A 27,093-nucleotide genomic window follows, 5' to 3' on the forward strand; every position below is an offset into this window, starting at 1 on the left:
CCAGTCTAATGGGTCCCTTCCACTCCCCACACAGTGCAGTTTGAGACGCCAGACTGGGAATGGACGTCCCTCGCCGCTGCCTCTTCCACGCACAAAGAACACTGGCGCCCACACCTGACGGGGAGCTCCAAGTTTGTCCGCTCACAGAGCCCTGAGCACGGCCTTCCTGCTGCGGAGCGCGTCGACCCCTCGCTGCCCTTGGAAAATCAGGCGTAAGTGATGGGGGTGCCAGCAAGCCACGATACCTGCATAAAAATGCATTTGTGGGCCAGCACCAATCTTCCTTCTTTGTGCAAGGAGAGTTGCAGGTAGCGAAGGACTGCGGGAGATCTGTGGGGCCTTGGAGGGGAGTGCCAGGTATAAGGGGAAGCAAGGGGATTGGACTAGATGACCCTTGGGGGCTTCATCCAACTCTCCACTTCTATGATTCTATGAGTCATTTATGCTACATAAGGGAGATTTCGGCTGTGTATACTGCTTTTTTGTTTAATTTTTAGTTATTGCAATTATTTAAAAAGTAACATATAAAAAACTCATCGGGATCCTTCCTGCATGATGGGATGTGTGTGTACAGGCAACCCCCCCCCCCATTTAAGTGCGGGTTATGTTCTGAGGCACATATTCAAAACACATTGGGGAAGCCTGCAAACACCCTGTTCCACCTGACCCCATTACGACCCTTTTGGTGACGTTTTTGGGTCACTTCCAGGTTTGGTGTGGTCTGCATGTGTGCAGTCATGCATGTATTAAATGCGCATAGATGGGGGATTGCCATACACACATACACATGTGTGCATGCATGCAAGTAAGTGTAATACCGCTATGCGAAAAAGTGATTTACAATCATTGTGCCTCATATTATGCAACGAAAACCATGCAGAAATGTTAAAACCATAAATTAACAAACTGTGATGGATAGATGCATTCCTAAGTAGACCTGGCAGAACAGAAACGTTTTCAGCAGGTATTTAAAAGTTGAGATGGAAGATGCCTGCTGAATCTCTAGTGGCAGTGAGTTCCAGAGGACTGAGCCAATGAGAATAAAGACTCCATTTATTGTGCTGTCAATTGAGCCTTGCCAACTTAGGGAACGGCCAACAGTGCTCCTGCGGATGAACTCATGATCACAGAATCAGAGAACCTCAAGGACCATCTAGCCCAACCCCCAGCAGTGCAGGAATATTTTGCCCAACCTGGGGCTCAAACCCAAAGCCCTGAGATTAAGGGTCTCATGCTCTACTGATTGAGGTACCCTTGACCTAAGTTGTTCAGTTCGAGGGTAGTTCACTCAGCGGTGGGTGGTCCTGAGGTGGTCTTCATAGAATCCTAGAATTGGAAGAGACCACAAGGGCCATCGAGTCCAACCCCCTGCCAAGCAGGAAACACCATCAGAGCACTCCTGACATATGGTTGTCAAGCCTCTGCTTAAAGACCTCCAAAGAAGGAGACTCCACCACACTCCTTGGCAGCAAATTCCACTGTCAAACAGCTCTTACTGTCAGGAAGTTCTTCCTAATGTTTAGGTGGAATCTTCTTTCTTGTAGTTTGGACCCATTGCTCCGTGTCCGCTTCTCTGGAGCAGCAGAAAACAACCTTTCTCCCTCCTCTATGTGACATCCTTTTATATATTTGAACATGGCTATCATATCACCCCTTAACCTCCTCTTCTCCAGGCTAAACATGCCCAGCTCCCTTAGCCGTTCCTCATAAGGCATCGTTTCCAGGCCTTTGACCATTTGGGTTGCCCTCCTCTGGACACGTTCCAGTTTGTCAGTGTCCTTCTTGAACTGTGGCGCCCAGAACTGGACACAGTACTCCAGGTGAGGTCTGACCAGAGCAGAATACAGTGGCACTATTACTTCCCTTGATCTAGATGCTATACTCCTATTGATGCAGCCCAGAATTGCAGTGGCTTTTTTAGCTGCCGCGTCACACTGTTGGCTCATGTCAAGTTTGTGGTCAACCAAGACTCCTAGATCCTTTTCACATGTAGTGCTCTGAAGCCAGGTGTCACCCATCTTGTATTTGTGCCTCTCATTTTTTTTGCCCAAGTGCAATACTTTACATTTCTCCCTGTTAAAATTCATCTTGTTTGTTTTGGCCCAGTTCTCTAATCTGTCAAGGTCGTTTTGAAGTGTGATCCTGTCCTCTGGGGTGTTAGCCACCCCTCCCAGTTTGGTGTCATCTGCAAATTTGATCAGGATGCCCTTGAGTCCATCATCCAAGTCGTTGATAAAGATGTTGAATAAGACCGGGCCCAAGACAGAACCCTGTGGCACCCCACTAGTCACTCTTCTCCAGGATGAAGAGGAACCATTGATGAGCACCCTTTGGGTTCGGTCAGTCAGCCAGTTACAAATCCACTGAGTGGTAGCATAGTCAAGACCGCATTTTACCAGCTTCTTTACAAGAATATCATGGGGCACCTTGTCAAATGCCTTGCTGAAATCAAGGTAGGCTACATCCACTGCGTTCCCTTCATCTACCAGGCTTGTAATTCTGTCAAAAAACGAGATCAGGTTAGTCTGACATGACTTATTTTTCAGAAATCCATGCTGACTATTGGTGATCACAGCATTCCTTTCTAGGTGCTCACAGACTGTTTGCTTAATGATCTGCTCCAGAATCTTCCCTGGTATTGATGTCAGACTGACTGGGCGGTAATTATTTGGGTCCTCTCTTTTCCCCTTTTTGAAAATAGGGACAACATTTGCCCTCCTCCAGTCTACCGGGACTTCGCCTGTTCTCCAGGAATTCTCAAAGATGACTGCCAGTGGTTCTGAGATCACATCTGCCAGTTCTTTTAATACTCTTGGATGCAGTTCATCTGGCCCTGGAGACTTGAATACATCTAGACTAGCCAAGTATTCTTGTACTATCTCCTTAGTTATTCTGGGCTGTGTTTCCTCTGCTGAATCATTTGCTCCAAATTCTTCAGGTCGGGCATTGTTTCATCTAACTCCTCCCCCCCCCCGGAAATCATCCCATGGGGGGGTCAGCACTCTGGTTTCTTGGCTTCAAGGGGAGTCCTTCACGCCATGGGGGCCACCAACCTAAATCAAGGTTACCAGACATTCCCGGGGACAGTCCCCGGATTTACAAATCAGTCCCCTGACAAAATCCATCTATCTAGTAGGAAGTTGAAAAGTGTCCCTGGATTCATTGAGAAAAATCTGGTAACCTTAACCTAAATGGCTTCAAAAGAAGTTTGTGGAGAAGGGGTCTCTCTGTGGCTGGAGGGGACAATGTGCTCTTCCTCCACAGGCAGAGGCAGCAATGGGGCTGCGCTCCAGGAAGGGAGAGTTGGGTCGTCCATAGGGAGAGCAGGAGGCTGGCCTGATCCAGGAGGGCTTGTTCCACCTTGTGTGTTAGAAGATTGTCTCAAACGGAATCCTCCTCGGAGCAGACCCATTGGAATTAATGGACCCAAGTATGTTATCCCAGCAGGATTACTGTCAGAGACAAGGCACAGAGAAGGATGCTTTGAATAATCAGAGTGCAAATCTACACATGTGGAGGGGATTATCCCATAGGCCTGGTGGTGGGAGGTCTTTGCTGCTGTTGTTCAGCAATGCAGTCGGACCAATGGACACCCCTGTGCCTTGCAAAGATTATGCAAAGCGATGCCCAGTGGCTTGATTTGCATAATTCATGCTGTTTCATTTGACCCAAGCCTATTTGATAAAACAAGCTTTCCCAAAAGGAAAGTTCCCCAGCAAAATCAAGGCACTGATTGGCCTCTGCAAGAATATCTGTCTTTGAGCGAGAGAATTACAGGCCAAAAGACTCTGTAGGGGGAGGGTCTCTTTTGGAATTTCCTCAAGCATCCCCCCCCCCCCGCACACAGCTGCATACATCCTTATGGACTAGGAACTTTATTTTTAAATTTGTTTTTTAGGGAGTGGAATTCTCCAGGCTACACTTAATTCTGTGGCTTTTTGCCGTTCCGACAGAACAGTTTCAAAAGCAGTTTGGGATATTTCATTTGGGGTGGGGGGAGGGGTGTCTGATGTTGCTCAACGGGAGTAAGGCAAAAATAAAATAATCACGCGGGGTTCAGTTAAATCTCTCAGGCTCTGCAAAACTAGCTTTGAAGATCAAGGTTGCGTGATGTAAAAGAAGTCCCTGTCTCCCTTGCGCACAATTTCCGTCAGCGTCTGAATGGGACATTATTATCCTCTGAGTGCTATTGACTAATCATAAAGAATTATCATCATTGCATTTCTTGTCATGTTTCTTAGATATTGTTGATGTTTTAATTTATTTTTGTCTGGGTAATTTTTCTTGTTAGCCGCTATTGACCAAATTATTGAAAATGTTCTGCTCCAGTAAATTGTCCTCCTAGAGCCATGGGGAAACGGAAGGTGGGGCTGAAACCTCCAATCCCCCCCCATGTGCCTTAATTAGGAGCACAAAGGACCAGGGCACCTGGCTGTTAAACAGGAGGTTGGTGGTTTGAGTCCACCCAGGGATGGTTGTGGGAGGGATTCCTGCCTTGCAGGGGGTTGGACTAGATGACCCTCGGGGTCCCTTCCAACTCTGCAATTCTATGATTCTGTTAGGAGTCTCATGTCTGTAACCTCCACTAGAAATTACATGGACGCCCTTCTTTCATTTTGCTAATTGTCCAGAGAGTGACGCTTCTCTTGCAATCTCACAGAGAGAAAGATGCTTGTAGATCAGGGGTCAGCAAACTTTTTCAGCAGGGGGCCGGTCCACTGTCCCTCAGCCCATGTGGGGGGCCGGATTATATTTTAAAAAATAAAATAAAAAATGAACAAATTCCTATTCACCACAAATAACCCAGAGATGCATTTTAAATAAAAGGACACATTCATGTAAAAACACACTGATTCCTGGACTGTCCGTGGACCAGATTTAGAAGGCGATTGGGACAGATCCAGCCCCCAGGCCTTAGTTTGCCTAGCCATGTTATAGAGTGAGAACACAATCACACTGTTTATTGTAGGAAGTGCCCAACTTGGATTGAAAAAGGATTCTAGTTCTAAGCCAACTGCTCTAGAGAAGAACAAGGCAGTCAGGCTGCTTGCTGCTTTGTCCTCAGAGGAGAGAATCAAGGCGACCTCTCATCTTAGAATCATAGAGTTGGATGGGACCCCAAGGGTCATCCAGTCCAACCCCTGCAATGGCTTTCTCCTCATTAAACAATATGCTGCCTGAAGAAGGACTTTGCTGTCTCTGTCCTGAATCTTCCAACATCCCATTTCCCTGCATGTCTGCAAGTTCTTGCATTAGGTGAGAGGGGGGAAAGGTTTTCTCACACTGACACCTGAGAGAGACGTGTGAGGAGGAGGGAGCTGGAAAGAGGAGGATGCAACTCAAGAGTATCAGTCCAAGCATTAAAGGACAGGGAGGTCGGCACAGAATCCAGCAGCCCGGTTGCTCTCCAGGGCAAGAGGGTTGGAGCATCGAGTGCCAGGCTGCACTGCTGCGCATTAGTTTCTAGGCAGGCCCAATTGAAAGGGCTGGTCTGGACCTATGAAGCATCAAGGACCACCTCTCCCCATGTGAACCTACCCAGACCCAGTGGCAGACGTTGGGCTCTCAAGTTTCAGCGTTGCCCTGTGTGACGCTAAAATGTGGCACATGTGCTATTCTACAGCATTGTTGCAGCAACCCCTGAGGCGCAGCACCCAGTGTGGCTGATCTAGTTGCACTACTCTAAAACTGCCTCTGGTCATCCTTTGTGTGCCTCCTCCATGAGAGGTCCAGAGGGCGGCAACATGAGAACAGGGCCTTTTCTGCAGTGGCTCCCTGATTGTGGGACGCTCTCCCCAGGGAGGCTCGCCTGGGGCCTTCACTACATCTCTTTAGGTGCCAGGCAAAAACGTTCCTCTTCAGCCAGGCCTTGGGCTGATTAACATCCCATATCCTTTTAAACCTTTGTGGGGGGAGAGGGAATTATGGGTTTGTGGGGGTTTGGGTTACGTATTTTGTGTTTTCATCTTGTACTTTTATGTTGTGAACTGCCCCGAGACAGTGGATAAAGGGTGGCATACAAGTTTAATAAAATAATAAAAGAGAATGAGGTGGAGGCAGTCTTGGGGTGGGGGGGTGGTACCCCATTTCCCCAAACAGACCATCTGCCGCTGGCTGAGGCCACTGACCTCCAAGGTCCCTCCCAGTGGAGGAATCGGGGCCTGCCCAAGATACTTTGGGGAGGATGCTCCCTGCGCCGGGGAAGGCGGGGTGAATGAAGATCTCCATCAGCAACATGGGGGAATCAGGTCAACCTTACCTGATAGTTAAAGTGTGAATCAAAGGCTGTGGCGAGTGGAGACCCCGGAGGGCAGCTATCACCTACCTAAAGATGAGAGGAGACTGACAGTGGCTCTTATCTGCCTGGAGACCACTGTGGGGGTGTTGCTGAGAAGGATCCAGCCCCCAATGGTCCCCATGCAGCAGCAAGCAACGCATCTGCTGCCCCGGGAGTCCTGCCGCCCAAGGCGGTTGCCTCACGTTGCCACACGGGTGAGCCGGCCCTGGAAAGGATGCTAAGAGAAGCAAAGGTAGAGGAAGGGGGGTCTGGGCAAAGGGATGAGGATTTGCAAGCCGTGACCCTGCTGGGCTCCCCCCCCCCTCCAGGTGGTTTCACGGCACCATCAGCCGAGCCGACGCTGAATCCCTCCTGACCCTCTGCAAGGAAGGCAGCTACCTGGTCCGGAACAGCGAGACCAGCCGCAACGACTACTCTCTCTCCCTCAGGTAAGCGGCATCTTCTTCCCTGTCTGCACTTTCCAAACCGGGATCTTAAGGAATATTCCAGGAGTTGGGCATGTTGACTTCTCCAGCTTTCAAATTCCCAAAACGAGGTTTGCAAAAAAAAGTTGCAACACAACTTGGGGATCTGAAATATATGCTGGTTAAATTAATCTAATTTAGTTTTGCTTGGTAAGAGGTATGTAAAATCACATCAAAATCCTTAAAGAATGACTGCCAAGTACTTGCAGGTACATTATATATTAATATTATTTTTCTTATGATGATGATTTAGCATTTCCTGACATTTGCAGAAGGTACAATGGAGATACTTTGGTTTTTCAAAAGCAGTTTATGCACTTTTTCATCAAACATAGACTTAACAAGCTAAATGTTGTCGGGGGGGGGCGGAGAAATATGAAAAATGGGAGTTTTGCCTCCCAAAATTGCAGGATGTGCAAATAAAGCAACTAAAATTTCATGAAAATTAAAAGCTGCAGTAAACTAGAAACATACAAGCTATTGATTTTACAAAAATTATATGCTGCTTGATAATAATAATAATAATAATAATAATAATAATAATAATAACCTTGAAGCCTTGCAAAAAGACTAAAGCAACGAATCTATTTGCTGCTGCCTGAGTGCTGGAAGAAAGGCCTGCTCTCTGCTGCAAGGCCTGTTTCCACCTGGCCTGGGGGGCCCAGACTCCCCCTGGACAGCTCAGATGGGCTCCTGGGAGGCCACTGGGATGTGGCTGGAGCAGTGCTTGGGTGGGGCAACTGGCTAAAATGTTGTAAAATGTTTTAGACAGTTCTGATTTTGATTCCTCTGTTTCATTTTTGTTGGGCTGGTGTTGGTTAAATGTTTACTTGGGGGTGGCGGTTACTTTAATATGGGTATAACTGCAAACTGTTTGTTGTTGTTGATGATGATGTTGGTTTTAATGATTTATTGGTTTGTTTGTTGCTTGTATAGGATATATTGTTTTTTAATGTTTGACGTTTTGTTGTGTTTTATATGTTGTAAGCTGTGCTGAGTGATTGGGGAAACCCAGCCAGATGGGTGGGATATAAATTATTATTAATTATTAATTATTATTATTATTATTATTATTATTATAAAAGCAACCAAAATATTCAAGGAATGAAAAAAGAGCAGCAAGCCAAAAGACACCAGACGTTTAATCCCTGAAATTCATACACCCAAACCACAGGCGCTGTCTGTCCAGAGGCGACACTTTTACTTTTCCGCCCCACTGGGCCAGTGATCTTGGGACACACAAGGTGAAGAGGGCAAAAAGGGTCTGCCCTGCTATTATGGGATGCTCCGGAGGCACCCAGCGGAGAGCGAGGGAGCCTTTTTCCTCCCCTCTCCCTGGCACCAGGATAAATATTTGATAGCCAGCCTTGCTGTTCAGACAGCAAAGAACATCTGTCCCTCTGATCTGTGCATGAATACGATGAAGCACTCATCGCTTGGGGCCTCCACGTGCAAGCGCATGGGCTCAGCGTGCGCCAAGAGGGAGCGCACCAGCCTGGCTCTTCCATGTGTTGGTTGATACTGAAGAGGCCACCCTTTCTCTTAAGATCCATGTTCTTTAAATGCTTTTTGATGCTTGCTTTTTAAACCGATGTTCAGTGCAGTGTTAGAGGGAGGGCCTGGGAGAGGCCAGGGTACAAATCTCCACTTGGCCACCAAGCTGGCCAGGCGAGAGGCACCTGACCTTGAGCTCCTTGGAGGAAGAGGAAGGGATATACAAATGCAAAAATAGTAAGTAAACGAGAAGGTTGAAATCTCAGCGCATCCCTAAAGCTGGGCTTCATTCTGGGCAGACCCAGGACCCTGCTCAGCCCCTCTGCCAGGCTTCCCACCCCCTTCCTCTGTCGTGATTATGCAGCGTCTTAATCCATCAGGATTTATCCCTTGCCTGCAACGGAAGGGAACGAGGAAAAGCAAAGTGACAGGTGAGTTATAATCTGCAGCAGAAAGTCAGAGCTTGGCGTTCCAGGCTTCCCCGACCCCCTTCTCCTCCCGAGTCCTTTGGCGCTTTGATCACACCCAGCCATGTCAACTGCGGTGGACGTGGCCTTTCATCTCCTTCCCTGCTCTGTCAAACCCCTAACATTCAAACGGCCTCTCTCCCTCCAGCACCAATTCCCTCCCCACCTCATGATCTGTGGACGGCTTGCTGCAGAAATGTCATTCGCCGTGTTCCTGAAATTCAGACTCTTTCAGTCTGCTCTTTTCCACCAGCACCCTCTGCCTTCTCTTAGGGAACATTCACGTCCTCCAGTTTTGTCTTTTGCGGCCCAAGACTTGAGACCTGGGGTCTCCTTTACGGGAAAGTCTGTTGAGCAAGTGCTTTGCATGTCAAGGAGTTCGGTCCTGACATCTCTGAGTAGGGCAGGCTAAAATCCCAGCGAGCCTTTGCCTGTCAGTGCCCACCCTCCAGTATTTCTCAGATGAAAATAGGGACAATCCTATTCTACACCAGGAAGCTTCTCCTGTGTTTCATCTTGCCACACGCATAGAGGTCATATGCACACATACATCGGTCACCTTGAGCCAAGGGCAACCTCTCTGCTGAACCAGCCTCGCAGGGTTGTTGTAAAGGAAAAATGTGCGAGTGAAGGGATTGTGCACAACAGCTTCTACAGATAAATGGAATTAAATAAAATTTTAGTGGTAAGCTGACTTGAGTCCCTGTCAGGGAAAAAGTTAGGATAAGAATCAAATAAAAGAGTAAATCCTTTTGAACTCGGTGCGAATGAGTAAAAATACTTTGGACTGCAGTGTACGGCTGCCCAGTCTTGACCCTGTTACCTTGGAGTAAGCTCCATTGAATGCAGTGGGACTTACCTCTGATAGACAATTTATAATAAAGGGCTAAACACTCCACATGTTTCCTAATAAATGGTTGGTTGCTGACGCGTTGCCATTTAAGAATTTAAAGTGGATTGGTGACATTTGCCTTCAGAATTATAGGAAAGGCCTTGTGTGCCGACTTCGCCATTTCTTTCATTTCGTGTAGGTGCCTTATTTTCCGTGTAAACAGGACTCTTGTTTTTGCACACACACACAAAACACTTTTAATTGTTCTCCAAGACATGGAGGGGAGGAAAAAGGAAAAGCGGGACATTCTGGGATCAAATCATAAACTGGGATGGGTTCTGTAATTCCAGGACTGTCTCTGGAAAATCAGGACCCTGGAGGGTATTTTCAGGTAGACATGGGGGGGGGAGTGGTCTGAGCAAAGCAGCTTCCTATGTGAATGAAAGCAGAACAGCTCTGGAAAGAACTTGGCTGTGTTTTCTTTCTTAGCTTCCAAAGCCATGAGGACCAGCACCTCCTCCAACCCCCCCCCCCCGTGAAATTAAACCCAAGATCCTCAGCTGCTGGGCGCTGTGAACACAGAGTGTGGGGTGCAGACTCTGACCCCCCCCTCTCTCTCTCTGTCTCTCTCTGGCAGGAGCAGCCAAGGCTTCATGCACATGAAATTCACCCGGACGAAGGAGAACAAGTATGTCTTGGGCCAGAACAGCGCCCCCTTCGACAGCATCCCCGAAGTCATCCATTTCTACACGGCTCAAGAGCTGCCCGTCAAAGGTGCTGAGCACCTCTCCTTGCTGTATCCAGTTGCCGTTCAGACTCTGTGAAAAGGACTCTGGCCGCTGGCTGCTGTGGGAGCAAAGGGGCTGCTCTTTTATTCTTTCTTTTTCGTTTGATCCAAAGAGACTTGGCATGTTGAATGTCTGGAGTGCAGAACATCGGGAGGAGAGGCACCCCTTTGAGCCCTCCTGCTCCTAAGTAGGAACAATGGGCAGTCTACCGCCCGGCCACCTGCCCTCGTTCCACAACCACGACGCCTCCAGCAGTGAGGAAGGGTGTCTTGGGGTGACCTGCCCTTCCCCACACTTGCTGGGTACCCTGACACCTCTGGCCTTGACACCTCTATCTCAATTTGCTGGGTTCTGAGCCATCGCCAGGAGGCCCCCTTTTGAGGCTGCCCGCAGAGCCTGCTCTCCGTTTTGTTTCCCATTTCAGCCTCACAGCAAAGTCCACCCTGCTGATCCTGCCTTCAGGGAGAGGGGAGAATGAGCCTTCTGAGATCTCAGAATGTATCTTGCTTTCCAGAGGCTCCCCGCTGTAGAATCACACAATTGTAGACTCACACAATTGTAGAGTTGGACCCTGCAACACAGGAATCGCAGCTCATGTTTTCCTGAATTACTCAAAGCAGCCAGAATTGGGGGGGGGGGGGCGTTCCTGCGCCCAGGGTTTGTTCTTTGCCTCCACCTGGCAGCAGGCTCAGACTCCTGCAATATTTCCAATTTGTACGATTGTCCCACCCAAAAAGCAATGCCCTCTTATCCTGTAACGTTTAGTGTGCCCAATTGTTGTTGGCACTCCCAGTGCATCACATGGCTTGATTGATTTGGGAAGGACATCAGAAGCCGTCTCACCCAGCCCCCAGCAAGGCTGCAGCAACCCTGGCAGGTCGGCCTCTGCTTAAAAAGCTTTTTGAGAAGGAGCCTCTTTCTGTCCTGTTGGTTCAGGATCTCCCTCAAGGACCAGAGTCGCTCCATCCTCTCTCTGCAACAAGCCCTTGCAGCAAAAGCAAAACACAGAGTCTGGTGGCACCTTAGGCGGCTGACGAATTTATCATGGCACAAAGCTTTCTCTTTGTCAGATGCATTAAGGGGAATCTTACTTGGCAGGCAGATAAAGGCGGAAATTCAATTCAATTCAATATAAGTTTATTGTTCTTGCCAAAGGCCATGACAAACCCACAGCAAGAGTACCAATAAAAGATCATGCGGATCATGCGCCCATATATAAGCCAGCACCCATAATTTAAGAGACAGGTTACCAGAGACACCAACAAACTCAAATCCAGCTTGGGTTCAAATTAAACCTCTGAATCACCATAATTTATAGCCTTTACATTTCCTTTTCCTGATTTCCCCCCCCCCCCCAGTCTGTACATAGAGGGGCGCTCTCTGTGTTATGAGGCTAGTATCGTCACTCAAAAGAAACCAGACCATGCCTGCCTGGGTGTGTCTGCTTGCTTTTGTGAAGAAAGGTTTCAGAAAGTCATCATCATCAGACCTTTTATTAGCATCACATCCAAACATCCAAAACAAATCAATACAGAATTACCACTTCCCCAGTGGCGCAAAACATTTGCTAAAAGAAAGGAGGCAGAGCAGTCTATCGTCACATCTCCAGGTCTCCAGGGAGATCAGGCGTCTGCAGAGTATTTCAATGACAAAAAAACAAATAGAGATATTTAGCCACTAAATTTGGTGAGCTCCTGATCATTCCCCAGTAATAGAAAATGTATGACCTCTGACTCTGGTTTCCATTTGGGGATGCAGAGTTGATCTAGAAATTGCTGGCGGAGATCAGCATATAGTTTACAATTGAGAACCAGATGTGTGAGGGTTTCCACCAGGTGGTTTTCACATGGGCAAGTTCTTTCTCCTTCCACCCTGCCTGAGAAACTTCCCCAAAGGAGGTCTGATGGATTTGAATTAAACCTGGCCAGCGAAAATGCCCTTCTTTCTTGAAAATGCCCTTCTTTCTTGAAAATGCCCTTCTTTCTTGAAAATGCCCTTCTTTCTTTCTCTGCAGAAAGTGATCTCTTGGGTCTCTATATAAGGGGCAGGCTAGCAGATGTCTTCCACCAGAGGCTGACCGCAAACACAGTGTCTGTCTGCATATGGGACCTGCTGTAGCAGCCATCCCAGACTGCAGTGGTCATCATTTGGAAATTTTCAAGGAAGCTGGCAAGAGTTTGATCACATAACCAGCTCTAAAATGCTCTGCTCTCAAGGGGTGTGTGTGTGTGTTTCTAATTCCTTGTGAGTTGGGCAAGGAAACATTCCCAAGAAACAGTCACCGATAGCACAGGTAGTGTAGCATTGGTAAGCTAATAGACACCATTTGCTAATTAACACAAAATGCTAATCAATATTTTTATTTAACTCAAAGTCATGGCATGCTACATGATTCCTTTGTTCTATATAATGGGCAACCTTGAGGGCAGTTTCAGAGTCCTCTCTGCTTGATGGATCTTGCCAGTTCTTTTTGTGCTGGCAGTACCAACTTTTCCCCTAGAGTAAAAGCACTGGCTGTTGCCAGTCCTGCTGCCAGATCAGGGCTCTTTTGCTCTTTTGCATCGGGACCGACCCGTCTTGCCCACGGAGAAGGCAGAAGGGCATCTGACAAAGTGGGCTTGACTCCATGAATGCTTCTTCCACGATGCAGTTGTTAGCCGTCCAGGTGCCACAAGACCCTTTGGTCGCTTTTGCTTCAAATAGAGTAAGAGGGTGATTGGATGGCCTCGTAATTATTGCTACTCCAGGCTAAATGGAGCAGGAAAGAGAAGGAAGCTTTCAATGCAATGAAGGGTGTGTGTGACGCCTTTCCTCTTCCTCATGGTGCAGGGGAGATGTGGGGGCTGCTGCTTTGCGCCTTGGCCATGCAGGCAGCACAAGAGCTATTTGTGGCCCAGGATGAGGCTTCTCCCGTCCCAGGCTGGGGCGTCTGTCGTCTCCCTCCCTTCCAAGCTATTTTTGCCATCTTTGTTCCATGTTTCCTCGGGCATCTTGTGTGGGAGGGGGTCTGTTCCCTCTGTTTGTCCTGTGTTCTGGTGCAATATATTTCCTCCCTTCCTCTTCGCCACGATGGTGCTGCCTTTGCATTAAACTCCTCCACCCGCACGGCCCTGTCTGTCCTTCTTCACTGAGAGGCCTCTTTCCCTGTGAGGAGGGAAATGGAGCCCAGGCTGGGGCAGCCACTTTCCATGCAGAGGGTCCCCAGGTGAGCCTCTGTCTTTCCAGCTAACAAGGATCAGTTGGCAGGGGGGTGGAAGCCCTCCTCTCTGCTTGAGCCCCTGGGGAGCTGCTGCCAGTCAGAGCAGGCAGGACTGAGGGGGTGCACAAATAGTTGCCCTGGGGTGAGGCATAGATAGCTCAGCAGTTTGTGCATTCAGACTGTACACCTGCACTGTCCATTGAAAGCACTTTAAACAGTCCTGGCTTCGCTCAAAGAATCCTGGGAACCACAGTTTGCTAAGAGTGTTGGGAATGGTTAGGAGGCCTCTTCCCAGAGCTACAGTTCCCAGAGCTCCCTGGGAAGAGAGACTGGCTGTTAAACCACACTGGGAATTGTAGTTTCCTAGCAACTCTCAGTGCCCTTAACAAACTGCAGTTCAAAGCAACTAGCACTTGTAAAATTAAAGCAAGCAAGCAAACCCAGAGACATTCATGCTCCATGCAGCGTTGATATCTGGTGCTTCAGTGACCCTGGGCAGACCCAGTGCACATTTAAAGCACATGGCGTCCCCCAAAGCATCCCAGGAGCTGTAGTTTAGACCTCACGGAGCTCTAATTCTCAGGGCCTGTAACAAAACTACAGTTCCCCAGATTATTTGGGGGAGATGACAAGTGCATTGGATGTGCTTTAAATGTGTGGTGGGGGTTTTTGGCATCAATCCTCTGCCTGCCTACCAGATGCTGGGGATTTCAGAGTGAGGTGGAGATATTCCCATCATGCCTTGGTCCTTCTGGGTAAGTTCTATTCAGACCTAAGTGGACCAATATTCTGAGCCAATTCTTAAAAAGAAACAGTCATTTTGATGTCTCTGGCTCTGGTTTCTTATGTTTAGAAAACCTCTTTCTGTCAGCTCTCTGAGAAGGAACCAGGTTGACTGATTGATTGATTGATTGATTGATTGATTGATTTTACTTATATTCTGCTTTTCCAGAATGAGCTGAACCCAAAGAGGCTCACAGCAAACATTCAAAACATCCAAGTTGGGAGCTCTGGAAATACAAATGTACAAAATGCAGAGCCTGCCAGCAAATCTACAGACAACAAAAACCAATGATTTAGCAAACGCAGAATAAATTCAGTATTATAAGAATAAAAGGTACACTAAAGCAAAGCAAAAATGACAAGTCAGTTCATCCCAGCTTCAGGAACCACAGATTCAACTGCAGTTGGTGCAGCGGGGGGCGGGGGGCGGGGAGTGAATGCATGTACAACAATTTCTCCGCAGTCTGCGGCTCCCTTTTGGCATCGGAAACAGGTGCTGCGTTACTGGAACAAATCCCTGACTGCAGTTGGCAAAACAAAAAGGAGGCTAATGTGCCAGCTGTGCCAAGCACACCCCACTTTTGCCCAAGACCAGCTGTTTGCCTCACCTCCACGTCTCTCGCTCCCCTCCCTGCAATTCCATCCCATCGCCTGGAGGACCCTCATCTCCATAGAAACCAGAGCATTGCGCCAAGAAGGCTTCCTGTCACTTCAAGGTGAAAAGAGGCAGAGATCAGAATTATGGCCCCCTGGATGGCCCTTCGGTGGCTGCAACTGCAACTGCAGCCTTCTTGCTTATGTGGGGAGTCACGGGGGGGGGGGGGCTGCCTGGGCACCCAGCCTTTTCTTTCACCTCACCTTCACCCCAAAACCCATTTTGCAAAATGTGGTCCCTGCAAGCAACAAAATTCTGCCACTTCCTACTAGCCTCTAGGTTGGGAGAAAGGCGCTGTCACCGGACAGAGCCAAGGCCTAGTCTTAGTTACTTATTCCATTTAGAGAATCGCAGAATTGTGAGTTGGAAGAGTTCCCCAAGGGTCATCTAGCCCAACCCGCCGCAATGCAGACAGGCAGCCAGCAGACCTCTGTTTAAAAACCTCTGCCTCACCCTTTTCTCTGAGGAGCTCAAGGTAACATGTGAGGCAGTTCTGCCCTTCCTCATTTAATCCCCAAAGCAAAGGTGGTCAGAAAGGCATCCCGGCGACATTGCTATAACCTTTTGGACTCCACATGGGTTCCAGCACTTGCAACTGACAATAGCGCGGTATTGTTTATTCTATTATTTTATTTATTGCATTCATTCCCCATCTTTGTCTCAAGGTGGGATACGCTGGTACTCATTTAACCCTCACAACAACCTGCGAGGGAGGTGAGGCTGAGAGGCAGGGGTCAGTCCCACACTGGCTCTGTACTAGGACTGTATTTTATATCTTCAAATCTCAATTTTTTCTCCCTGAAGCTCAAGGTGGTGTTCAGGGTTCTCTCCCTCCTCACCAGATATCAGAGCCTCTCTCATGACGCAGCTTGTACGAAAAGGACCTGAGAGGACGGAGGAATAGTGTTTAAGTGACCTCCTGTCTGACCGGAACCCCCAGGTCACCAGAAATGTCAAAGAAAGCCAAAGCTGGCCCTGCTCCCCAAATAGCCATGATCTGACACAGCTCACAGTCAAATTCTTCTATTTTTAAAGAACTTTAAAGGACTTTATATTTCCTCGGATACATATTTTAAATCTATTTAAATTAGTATATTGATTGTTAAATTTCACCGTTTAAATGTTTATGTAAAAATTATGCTGAATTTTACTATGCTGGCTGTTTAGCCATCATAATAAACATGCATTCATTCTCCCTCCTCACTGAATCCCCACAACAACCCTGCAAGCTGGTCAGGATTTGAACCCAGGTCCCTCCCAGGTCCTAGTCCGACCCTCTCTGCACACTGGCGAGAGTGCCATTAGGCATGTGCAGAGTGCATCCTGCCCACCCCCAGCACTAAACACAGCTCTCTGCCCTAGAATGGAGGGTAAGGCAAAATGTCTCTTAAAATATGAAATAAACGGTAACCAGCTGCAGGCACCAGACCGAGACGGGGAGAGTCAGCAGAAGAAAAGGCCAGGCCAAGTTTACGTCTCTCCCGAGACTCGGCTAAGTGAGGGGCAGCGAGGGAGAAGCGCCAGAGGCAGCCCCATTGATCTGCCATGGCAAGAAAAACACTTTCCATAAGTCCAGGCTGCCTGACTCAGGCCTTTTCCTGGTCTGGATGCCTGGACTGTAAGGGAGAACTGGGGGTGGGTGGGCAGGTCGGGGCTGCGGGGGGAGGAAACCCAGGGAGAGGCAGCGTGGCCCAGTGGGTGGAGCGTTGGACTGGGACCTGGGAGACCGAGGTTCAGAGCCCCACTTGGACGCAATGAAGCTCAGCCAAACCTACACCACAGGGCTGTTGTTGTTGTTACTCTCCTCGTTACTACTGTTGCTGTTGTTGTTGTTGTTGTTGTTATTAAATTAGTACACCGCCCTCCACCTGTAGATCTCAGGGCACAACATAAAATTGGGGTTGTTGGTACTGTGAGGAATACGAGAGAGCAAGAACCTTTGAGCTCCCTGGAGAAAAAGTTGAGTTGCAAACGCAATAAATAAGCAATAATAAACCAAAGAGGTGGAGGAAGAGGAACGTGCTCGGTAAATAAAAATAATAGTATCAACAAGAACACCAAATAGTAATCATAACAGTAATGATTAATTGAAAAATTACTTACTGGCCCTTCACTAGCAGGTCCCAGGGCAGGTTGTGATGATTTAAAATTCAAAATTAAAAACAGTTAAGAGAGAGAAGACTCACAGGAACTGGGTGAGACCTGAAGACACACAGACCTACTTTTACCCATTGTGCCAGGTTTCTTGCAGAGAGCTAAACCCCACGTGATCAAATACTCTCCTCCATGATATTGCTGATCGATTGATCCATCGACCGATCAATCAATAGATCATATTGATTTTTCGGCCTTTTCCTCTCCAAGGAGCTCCAGAGAGGGGAGGGGGCAGGGTTTGCCCCAATCCGCCTCATTTATTCCCCACAACAGCCTGCAAGGCAGGTGAAGGCCGAGAGGCAAGGAGCAGGGTTGCAAAAGCCATTTTTATTTACTTTAAGCCTTGGCGAGAGCGAAAGGAAGATGGTCCTTGCCCTCTGATTTAAATCTTTAAAAAGACATGGCACAAAAGGAGGACAGAGTAGGAGGGAGAAGAGGAGGGAGAAAGGTTGTTTTCTGCTGCTCCAGAGAAGCGGACACGGAGCAATGGATCCAAACTGCAGGAAAGAAGATTCCACCTAAACATTAGGAAGAACTTCCTGACAGTAAGAGCTGTTTGACAGTGGAATTTGCTGCCAAGGAGTGTGGTGGAGTCTCCTTCTTTGGAGGTCTTTAAGCAGAGGCTTGACAACCATATGTCAGGAGTGCTCTGATGGTGTTTCCTGCTTGGCAGGGGGTTGGACTCAATGGCCCTTGTGGTCTCTTCCAACTCTAGGATTCTATGAAAATAATCAAACTTGGGCAGCAGGTTTTTGACTCGGGGGGGCAGACTTTGGTAATATGGTGCCCTGAGTGAGGGCAAAATTTGGGGCCCCCACCCCTCAATATTTATTATTTTCACATTAATTCCTTTTGGTGCAGTCACCTTTTTTCCTAACAAGGACCTAACTTTGAGTAGGTACCCGTATAAATATAGGTGGTGGTGTTCTTTGCACCCCCTCAGCTCGGTGCCCCATGCAGAAGAACCCCCCCCCCGCCCTAAATCCAGTGCTGCTTGACTCCCAAGTTCCTCCCCCTGCTGGCCCCTTGCAGCACTCTGAGCTAAGAACCGGCCACAAGTTTGCTTATTTCCTCTTCCCTCCTCCTCCATTTTCCTTTAGCGCTGTGCCTTTTCGGATCTAAGCCTGAGGACAGGGACGCAGCGAGTGTCCTGCATCCTTTCCCTTCCCTCATTATGGTGGACTTTGGGGTGAAGGGCTTCCCACAAAGATTTCCCCCCTGCCCAATTCAGGAGGCAGGGAAGCGGGGGCTGCAGAGCGACCACCACCTCTTCCTCCTCCTGCTGCTGCCGTCAAGGAGGCATCTGTTAGCCCCCTGCGCCCCCTACACCTGCTCACCTCCCTCAGCCCCCCCAAGGTGCCCCCCGTGACCTCCCTCCGGTCGCCTCGGGTTGGCTAATTGGAGCTGAAAAGGCACCCACCGGCCCCAGCGCCAGGACACAGGGCTCAGGCCCAGCGCCTGCCTGCCTGCCAGGCGGCCCAGGGCCCCAGCTGCCTGATCCATTATTAATCCAACACGCTCCAGCACTTCTCTGGGCTGAATTATTGATAGGCTGGGGGGGCTCATCTGTCTGTAACAATTAGCCTTTTTCGGCTCACAAGTCTTGCAGGGGGGTCTCCTAGGGCTCTCCCCCCTCCCCTCCCTTTCCTCCCATCCTTCGCAGAATCCTCTCCAATCACCAACCTACATTCTCTGCTCTCTCTCTCTCTTATTCTGGTACCTAAAATTTCTTCTCATCTTTGCAAATTTATTTATTTGCTTATTTCACGCAGCAATCGCATACGGAGCAGAGGGAACAATTATAATAAGCGATGAAAACGGAAAGGTGGAAAACAATGGGGCCTAAATTTCTGATCCAAAAAGCAAGTTAACCAGCAAGCAATCCAAGAATGCCATCTGGCCTTTTTAAAATCCCTTTGCATGTGGGGCCAGATCACTGTGTCACTTGTGTTGTTTTTTTAAAAAAAATTGCAATTACGGTCAGATGTAGATTTACCATTCAAACCAATCACTGTGTTGCAACGAGGCCAGCTCTGAGATTTATCTTATTTTTTTACTGTGCATTTTCTTATTTTTAAATATCCTGCTTGATTGTTAAAAACCTCTCAGTGGTTTATGGGGTGGGGATAGAAAATGCAAACAATACTACAACCGGCGATAAAAGACAAAGTTAAAAAGAGGTTTGTTTGGGGGGGGTGTAATTTTTTAAAAGCAAAATATGAATGGTCTTCCGGGGGTCAAATGGGCAGGATCAGAAGCAAAAGGGGGCAGGAAAATGACTGTGTGGTTTCATTTCTGCAGCAGCCTAGTTTCTGCACCCACCCACAGCTCTGTCCTCCACCAAGGACACAATTCACCCAGGTGAAAATATTTGGGGTGTGATGCAGGACCAATGAGGGCTGCAACTTGGATACAGTCCTGTGCTGCTAGTGAAAAGTGCCTCTGAGCATGTAAGAACAGAAAAAGAGGCTGAATGTCAGCAGCAGGACAGCAATAAATCACACGAAGGTAAGTTAACTCTTTACTAGAAGAAATGGTATGCACACAAGTGTGAGGCCTAATGAGCACAGGAACTCTTTTTGGCAGTTGTGGAGACTGAAGGTCCCGGCCTCCTCACAACGGTCCAAATAATTTGCTGACCAAATAGTTTGCCCGCCTGTGTACACAGAAAATAGTAGATCAAATCAAAAGGAAAAAACAGGGAGATCTATACTGATTGTTGCAATGCACCCCGATTATTATAGCTCTATAACAACAACAATTTATTTATACCCTGCCCTCCCCAGCCAGAGCCAGGCTAATACCAATAAAATCACAGTAAAAACATAATGGGGGGAAACAAAAACAAATTTAAAATACAGGTTAAAATGCAATTTAAAATGCAGCCTCATTTTAAAATAGCCGATAAATCAAGACCATAAGGGAAGGGAAACAGAAGGATCAGGCTGAATCCAAACCAAAGGCCAGGCGGAACAGCTCTGTCTTGCAGGCCCTGCGGTAACATGTCAAGTCCTGCAGGGTCCTACTCTCTTGTGACAGAGCGTTCCACCAAGTCGGGGCCAGAGCTAAAAAGGCCCTGGCCCTAGTTGAGACCAGTCTAACCACCTTGTGACTTGGGACCTCCAGAGTGTTGTCATTTGTGGACCTTAAGGTCCTCCACGGGGCATAACAGGAGATACTGATGGACTCCAACTCCCATCATCCCTCTGGGCGGTCGCGTAGGTACGTGGGTCCTAGGATTCTTAGCATCATAGGATCGTAGAATCAAAGAGTTGGAAGGGACCCCAACCGCCTGCAATGCAAGAATCTCAACTGAAGTATCCATGGCAGACAGCCATCCAAACTCTGCTTAAAAACCTCAACATCCTTTTATTGTGGCACCCAAAACTGGACACAGTATAATCTTAGAAGTTTAGTACTTTGAATACTTAAGCTGAGAAGGGGGTGTGCCTGCGAGGGCATGAAGGAACTCTGCACTCCTCTTCAGAAGCACTCTTGCCTCTGACCATGTGCAAACCTCAGCAACCCCAAGGTGAATTCTTCATAACGTGTTTGGGAGTTCAGTGCAAAGGACCCCCGGAATGGAAGCGGAGACCCCTTCCAACACTTCTCTGTTGCTTTTCAAAAGAGAAAAGGATGTGGTGTGAGCAGACTGGGCTGGTGAGAGCCTGCTCTCAGCCTGCCAATTTCCATCGCGGAGGGTTCTGCTCAGGCACGCCTTACAACTGCCCCCTCCTTTGGTGGCGAAGATGGTGCCAGAGCCCAGCAGGAGGATGGGATGGCAGAGAGATTTGTTGGAGAGAGAGAAGAGCGAAAAGAATTAATCATGCAAAAACTGGCATCTGTTTGGGGCCTCTGTGGGAGACTGTGAGGAAATGTCTCTGCAGGGGGCGTTTGAAAGCAATTCATTAACTGGGAAGCCAAAGTCCCCTTTTGCTCAGATTTCATTTTTTAAGGGAAGGGGGGGGAGAAGGGACCCCTCCTCCACCACCCCAACTTTTCCATTCCGATCTGTTAGCAAATCAAAGGGACAGGGCTGTAATCATCTGATGTAGGAACTGCAGTGAAGGAAAAAGGGGGGGAGGGGGGAGGTTGGCATTGTCAGAAACACAAAACGCCATCCGACCCCTCCTGGGACTCAATCTGCGATTGAGCAGCTGGTCTAATCAAAATTGTCTTGAAAGTGGCGTTTGAAGCTGATATATACGTTTCTTTCTGAAGGAAAAGGCCCTTCAGAGTCTTTGATGGCTGGTCGGGTCTGGAAACAATTTTTGCAACTGAGTGTGTGCTGCTTAATTTGTTCCAAACCTCATCAAGCCTCAGAGAGGGAAGCCTTTGCAGGATTCAGGTGGGGAGTTGTGTGCGTTTGTGCAGATTTGTGGGAGAGCAAGACTCTCTGCAAAGGTGCAGAAGGAGGAGCCTGGCCCCCTTCTCTCAGGGCAGCTGTGGAAAAGGCAAATTCCATACAATTAGGAAAGGAATGGAAAACAAAGCTGTCGGTTCCATTAATGCTGTTATACAAATCTCCAGTGAGGCTGCATTTGTTGCATACAGTTCTGGAGGCCTCACCTCAAAAGGGATATTTTAGAGTTGGGAAGGGGTCAGAAAAGGGTGACGGGGGGGGGGAGCAACTCCCTTAGGAGGAAAGGTTGCAGCAGTTGGGACTTTATGGAAATGGTGCAAAAGAGGAAACATGATAGAAGTTTATAAAACTATGCATCGCGTGGGGAAAGTCAACAGAGAAAGGGGTTTCTTGGGCATCCAAGGACCTGAATGTTGGAAGGGTCAGGGCAGATAAAATAAAACCCTTCTTCACACAGTGCATAGTCAAACAATGACATTTGCTCCCTCAGGAGACAGTGATGGCCCCCAACTTGGGTGGCCTAAAAAGAGGATTGGTTCAATCTTTGGTCCTCTTGGCTGCTAGCAGGAGGGGAGAGTCCTGCTTGGGGGCTCCCAATGAAGCATCTGGCTGCCCCCTGTGAGAACAGGGTGCTGGACTAGATGGGCCATTGGCTGGATCCAGCACAGCTTTTTCTATGTACTTATGCAACACTTGAACCCAAGGAGGAGGTTCACCCATTGATATTAATCAGCAATTGGTTCTGGTGATGACTGCAGCGCCCGTCCCCAAATGGCCTTGAATTAACATATGAAACTTACAGCCACAAGGTGTGGTGGAAACCGGAAGCTCAGGTGTCTACAAAAGGGTATACGAAGCAAGAGCGCAGGGGCAGCTCACAGGTGCACAGCAGTGACACTCAGCTGGGGAGAACAATTCTGGAAGTTTGGGAGCTGGAAATCCTGAGACCACCCATATCTATGGGGGGTGTTCTTTGGAGAGAGAGGCTTCCTTTTATTTAGAGCATTTGCACTTTCCTCTTCAGCAGCTTACGTCAATTGTATCCCTACTTTCAGGTTTACAATCTAAGAGAGAGAGACTCAAGGAAAAGGAGATGGGGAGGGAAGAGGAAAAAAGCAAATTCAGACCTCAATTCCTAAATAGTTCTAACGACGACCAGCTGTCCTAGAAACAGTTTGGGGTCAGGAGGTGCCTGATGGAGCTGGTCTGGTGGCAGATCTGGTGGCATGAGCCGCCTCCTTCTCACTTCTCCCACTGCACAGCCTGATGGAATAGCAGCTGAGGCAGATCCTGGTGGAGCTGCGGATTGCGCTGCCCTCTAAACGCCTTGAGCCCAGCAGGGCAGAACTTCACCACCGGAGGAGGACTGCTTTTGCATACTTGCCTTTGTTCTGCAAGGTGCTTTCTTAAAGCAAAAAACCACCTACCATTCCACTTCCAGACCTAATTGGGCCTCACTCGGCTCTGACGGCTTAGCGCCCTCCCAAACCAAGACCTTGAGAAAGACAGGGAGCTCCCTTGCGCCAAGCCAGGCCATTGGGCCATCTGGCTTAGTATTGCCCACACTGACTGGCAGCAGGTATCTGGGATTTCAGGCCGTTCTCTCTGCCAGCTCTGACAGGAGATGCTGTCGGGGATTGAACGTGGGATCTTCTGCATGGATAACATGTTCTCAAGCTCTAGGGCTGCCAAGTCAGGAGCTTCCCAGACTTTGAAGTTTTAGGGCCCAAACCTGAGACCTAGGTGTGGCCCCTGGTGATGTCACTGGGGGGTGCTCCACCAGAGACGTGCACTTGCAACCCTCTCCTCCTCTTGGGCCCAGCCCAAATCTTTTTCTTCCTCTGCACTTCCTCCTGCCACAAAGCCCAAGAGATGGAGGTTAATTGGGAGGAGGAAAGCTGCGGCAGAGCAAGCCGATTGGGTGCCTGGGGCGGCGGGCGGGGCCAGCTGGCCATGGGGCGGGGCCAGCCAGGGCAGGACACTCCATGGGGCCTCCGAGGAGTCTGCCTGCCTTCTCCTCCTCAGCCGCCCTACAACTGAGGGGGAGGCAGCAGGTGGACCATTTGGACAGCACCTAAGCCACCGCCTCTCTCCCAGGAGAGACACGTGGCTCGGGTGCCCTGCAGGCCCCACGGTGAGTGCCGCCCGGCATTTTGTCATCCCCCAGTGGTGACACCCGGGGCGGACGGCCCCCTACCACACACCCCTTCCTCCTCCACTGAAGCCCAGAGGGGAGGAGGGCTCCTGAGAGTCTATGAAATAATTTGCAGCTGGATCCTGCAAAGATGAAGCGTGCAAGCTGTGTGACAGTCTTCCTAATCATAATAATAATCTTTTTAAAAAGGCACTCTCTCACCCACCTGGAGATTCAATTCCACCGTCACCTGGGGGGAGCCAGGCAAACCTAGAGACTTCAGCTCAGCCCCGGAGGTCTGGCTGCTCCCTTAAAAATAAAGTAAGATTCTAGTCCTTATAGATCTGAAGTAAACAACCTATTTGAAGGGAGACCAGGAGGGGCTCCAACAGTCAAGAAGGTGGTTTCTGCATGTGCCGTAGAGGGAAATGAGGGCAGGTGAGGCTCATCCACCTGGGAAGGGAACCCGTCAGCCAGGAGGAAAACTCTGGTCCTCAACCTCCACTGCCTTGCAGGACAAGGAAAGGCTCAGGAGTAACCCCTACACAAACCCACACGTCTCTGAAGCACTTGGGTGGTGCCTTGCACACCTCCTTCCAGCAACTCCTGCAGCCAAGCCTGGACCACCTCAGTGAGGTTGAGGTTGAGGTTGGGGGGTCTTGTCCTCTGGGCAGCCCAGGACCTCCAGACACGCTGCCCAGCCTTGCACCCTGGAGAGGACACTTTGGTGCTGCAAACGCAGCACTTTGACTTCACCCCAGAGGCGCACTTCATTTTCTCTCAAGACAGACAGGTGCCAACATTTAATACCTGAAGGAGCGTCTCCACCCCCATCATCCACTGAGGTCCAGCTCCGAGGGCCTTCTGGTGGTTCCCTCCCTGTGAGAAGCAAAGCTACAGGGAACCAGGCAGAGGGCCTTCTCGGTGGTGGCGCCTGCCCTGTGGAACGCCCTCCCGTCAGATGTCAAAGAGAACAACAACTACCAGACTTTTAGAAGACATCTGAAGGCAGCCCTGTTTAGGGAAGCTTTTAATGTTTAACAGACTATTGTATTTTAATGTTTTGTTGGAAGCCACCCAGAGTGGCTGGGGAAACCCAGCCCGATGAGTGGGATATAAATAAAATAATAATAATAATAATAATAATAATAATAATAATAATAATAATAATATAGGAAGTTGCCATATATCCCAACAGATACATTGTTCCATCTAGCTCAGTACTGTCTACGCAGACTGGCAGCAGTTCTCCAGGGTTTCAGAAGAGGGCTCATGCTGGGGATTGAACCTGTGACCTTCTGCACACAAAACAGATGCTCTGATCCCTGATCCCTATCACTTCTCAGTCCTTTTCTGGGTTTTGCAACTTCACTTGGGCCAGGGCGGTGGGATCTCTGCAGCAAGACAGCACTGGATCTCTCTCTCTCTCTCTGACAGCAGAGAGGGTAAGCTGCTATCTCCACTGGGGCCCCTGAGACCCTCTCTCTGGAGTCAGAGTGTTGCAGCCCAGGTGTAACAAATGGCATTTATGAAAAGCCAGAAGGGAACAGAAGAGTCCCCTGCATTCCCTGTTCATCAGAGATAACAGCAAAGTCTGCAAATCCCTTTGTCATTTGAGTTTCAGTTTCCCTCCTTGTCTGTCTCCCTGCCTGGAACCCTCCTCTCCTCTGACCTCACAGCCCTCCCCCCAAACCCTGAAGCTAGATGTCACGCAAGCTCATAATGAAGTTTCCCCATTAATTACAACCATTAAGCATCCAATTAGTGTTTTAGAACCACTGGCAGGCAGGAGAAATGGGGGGGGGGGGAGTTGGCACAGAAAAGGGGAGGGGGGGCACCATGGAAAAAGGCTTCTTTCATTCTGCAGCTCAATGCGCCAGCTTGTCATATCGCTCATCCCACAGCCCCCAAACGCAGCTGGCGAGTTATCAACACAAGGAACCAGAAATTGATTGACATACAAGGAGACGGAAGCAGGACTGCTGTGGACCTGCCTGTGGCTGGCTGGAGAACTTTTCTTCCCAGGCTCTCCCTTGGAGCAGGTGCGGCAAATGAAAAGCAATGCACCCTGAGCATGTGCAGAGTGCCGCTTCTTGCACATGGCCACATGAATTGCCACAAACCTCCGACTCGTCTGGGTTTAGGAGACCCTTTCCAAGGGTCCGAAGACACCTTCAAGAGAGTGAGCCTGAAGACAAACTTGGAATTGTTCAAAGCTGAAACTGAAACCAACTTAATTCATGTTCAGTTAACTGGGCAACCCTGGGAGCTACATTCAGGTGTAGTTCAGAAGAGCCTGGCTGCTGGATCAGGCCTGGGGCCCCTCTAGCCCAGCCAACCAGGTGCCCCAATGGGAAGCCCTAAAAGCAGGATCCGAGCCCCGGAGCAACACTCTCCTCTGGGGGCCTCAGGCAACTGGGATTCAGAAGCCATTGAGACATGAAGACAAGGCAGGAAAAGACGACCAGTGACTTATTTGGCCCATGACTCTTTATCCCATTATGAGTCATGGGGCCATGGAGACAGTGCGCATGACCTTAATGTAGCAGGAACCCCCCCACCCCAATCATTCTGTTTGTACAAACTTCACACACACACACACACACACACACACACACACACACTACATACGCCACATTTCTGTTATAAATTCATAGAAAATCAACCATACATCGGATTTGCACTGTTCCATTTTATTTTACTCCATATGACAAGAACTATCAAAGGGGGGTGGTTTGGTCCTGGTCAGCCATAATCCCTTCACCATCCCAGCACATCCACAGGAGCCCTGCCCAGTTGCTATGCCAACCCTGATGGTCCTAGACAGAAGACAATCAAGATCACAAAGAAGTTGCATATGGGAGTGGATTCAGCATGGACTGAAACAAAGGACAATGATCAGATCTTCCCTCTGGGGGCGGGAAACTGCAAACTCCCCTTTGTCTCCTGGAAGTGACTCATGGGGAGGGGGGAAAGGAGGAACTAGCCAGGTGACAAGACACTCAGGTTACCCCCAACTCCTCCCTCAACCCCTCCTTTCTGTAATGTATGCATGATGTTTCTGGGGGTGGGCTTGACCTAGGGGATGGGAATTTCAAAAGTTTTTATAAGACCTTGCACACTATTTTTATGGGTCTTTCCTCTCTCTTGCAAGTGAGGGGAACACCCTGTTGCAACAGTTCAATAAAGGCCAAGCCTACAGGCTGCTGTTTTGCTCCAAGTTATCCTGGTTGGTGTATTTACTTTTTGTCCAAGGGAGCCCTCGGATTTTTCCGGTAACATTAACAGGGCTTTTTAAATAGCTGCTATTTTGTTAATGTTAATATGACTTTTGCTGTAATTGTGACATTCAGCTTAGTTTTGGTTGTCGTTTTGTTAATAGTGATTTATAGGTTGTGATAGTTTTATTGATGATTTGTTAATTATTTTATACGAGTTATGCTGTATTGCATTGTTCTGGTA

General features: G+C 48.7%; 1 protein-coding gene and 1 long non-coding RNA gene across 4 annotated transcripts in view; one reads left to right on the forward strand and one right to left on the reverse strand.

Annotated features, from left to right (window-relative positions):
• SHD (Src homology 2 domain containing transforming protein D) overlaps positions 1-13,448 on the forward strand; it is a 36,144-nt gene extending 22,696 nt beyond the window's left edge. For 2 of the 3 annotated variants that reach the window (XM_053372394.1, XM_053372395.1), the window contains 3 exons: positions 35-212; positions 6,607-6,726; positions 10,193-13,448. In XM_053372394.1, coding sequence (XP_053228369.1) covers positions 35-212; positions 6,607-6,726; positions 10,193-10,379 — 485 coding nt within the window. In that variant the 3' untranslated portion in view covers positions 10,380-13,448. The remainder of the gene's footprint in view (positions 1-34; positions 213-6,606; positions 6,727-10,192) is intronic. The other variant, XM_053372396.1, reaches the window with a different exon arrangement.
• Positions 13,449-22,466: 9,018 nt separating this feature from the next.
• Positions 22,467-26,076, reverse strand: LOC128405768 (uncharacterized). The gene is made up of 3 exons (XR_008328353.1): positions 25,755-26,076; positions 23,858-23,940; positions 22,467-22,561 (listed from the first exon to the last, which is right to left on the reverse strand). It is a non-coding gene; the product is annotated as an uncharacterized LOC128405768 (long non-coding RNA).
• Positions 26,077-27,093: the final 1,017 nt, after the last annotated feature.

This window comes from Podarcis raffonei, chromosome 18 (genome assembly GCF_027172205.1).
Source record: "Podarcis raffonei isolate rPodRaf1 chromosome 18, rPodRaf1.pri, whole genome shotgun sequence".
Classification (NCBI taxonomy): Eukaryota; Metazoa; Chordata; class Lepidosauria; order Squamata; family Lacertidae; genus Podarcis; species Podarcis raffonei.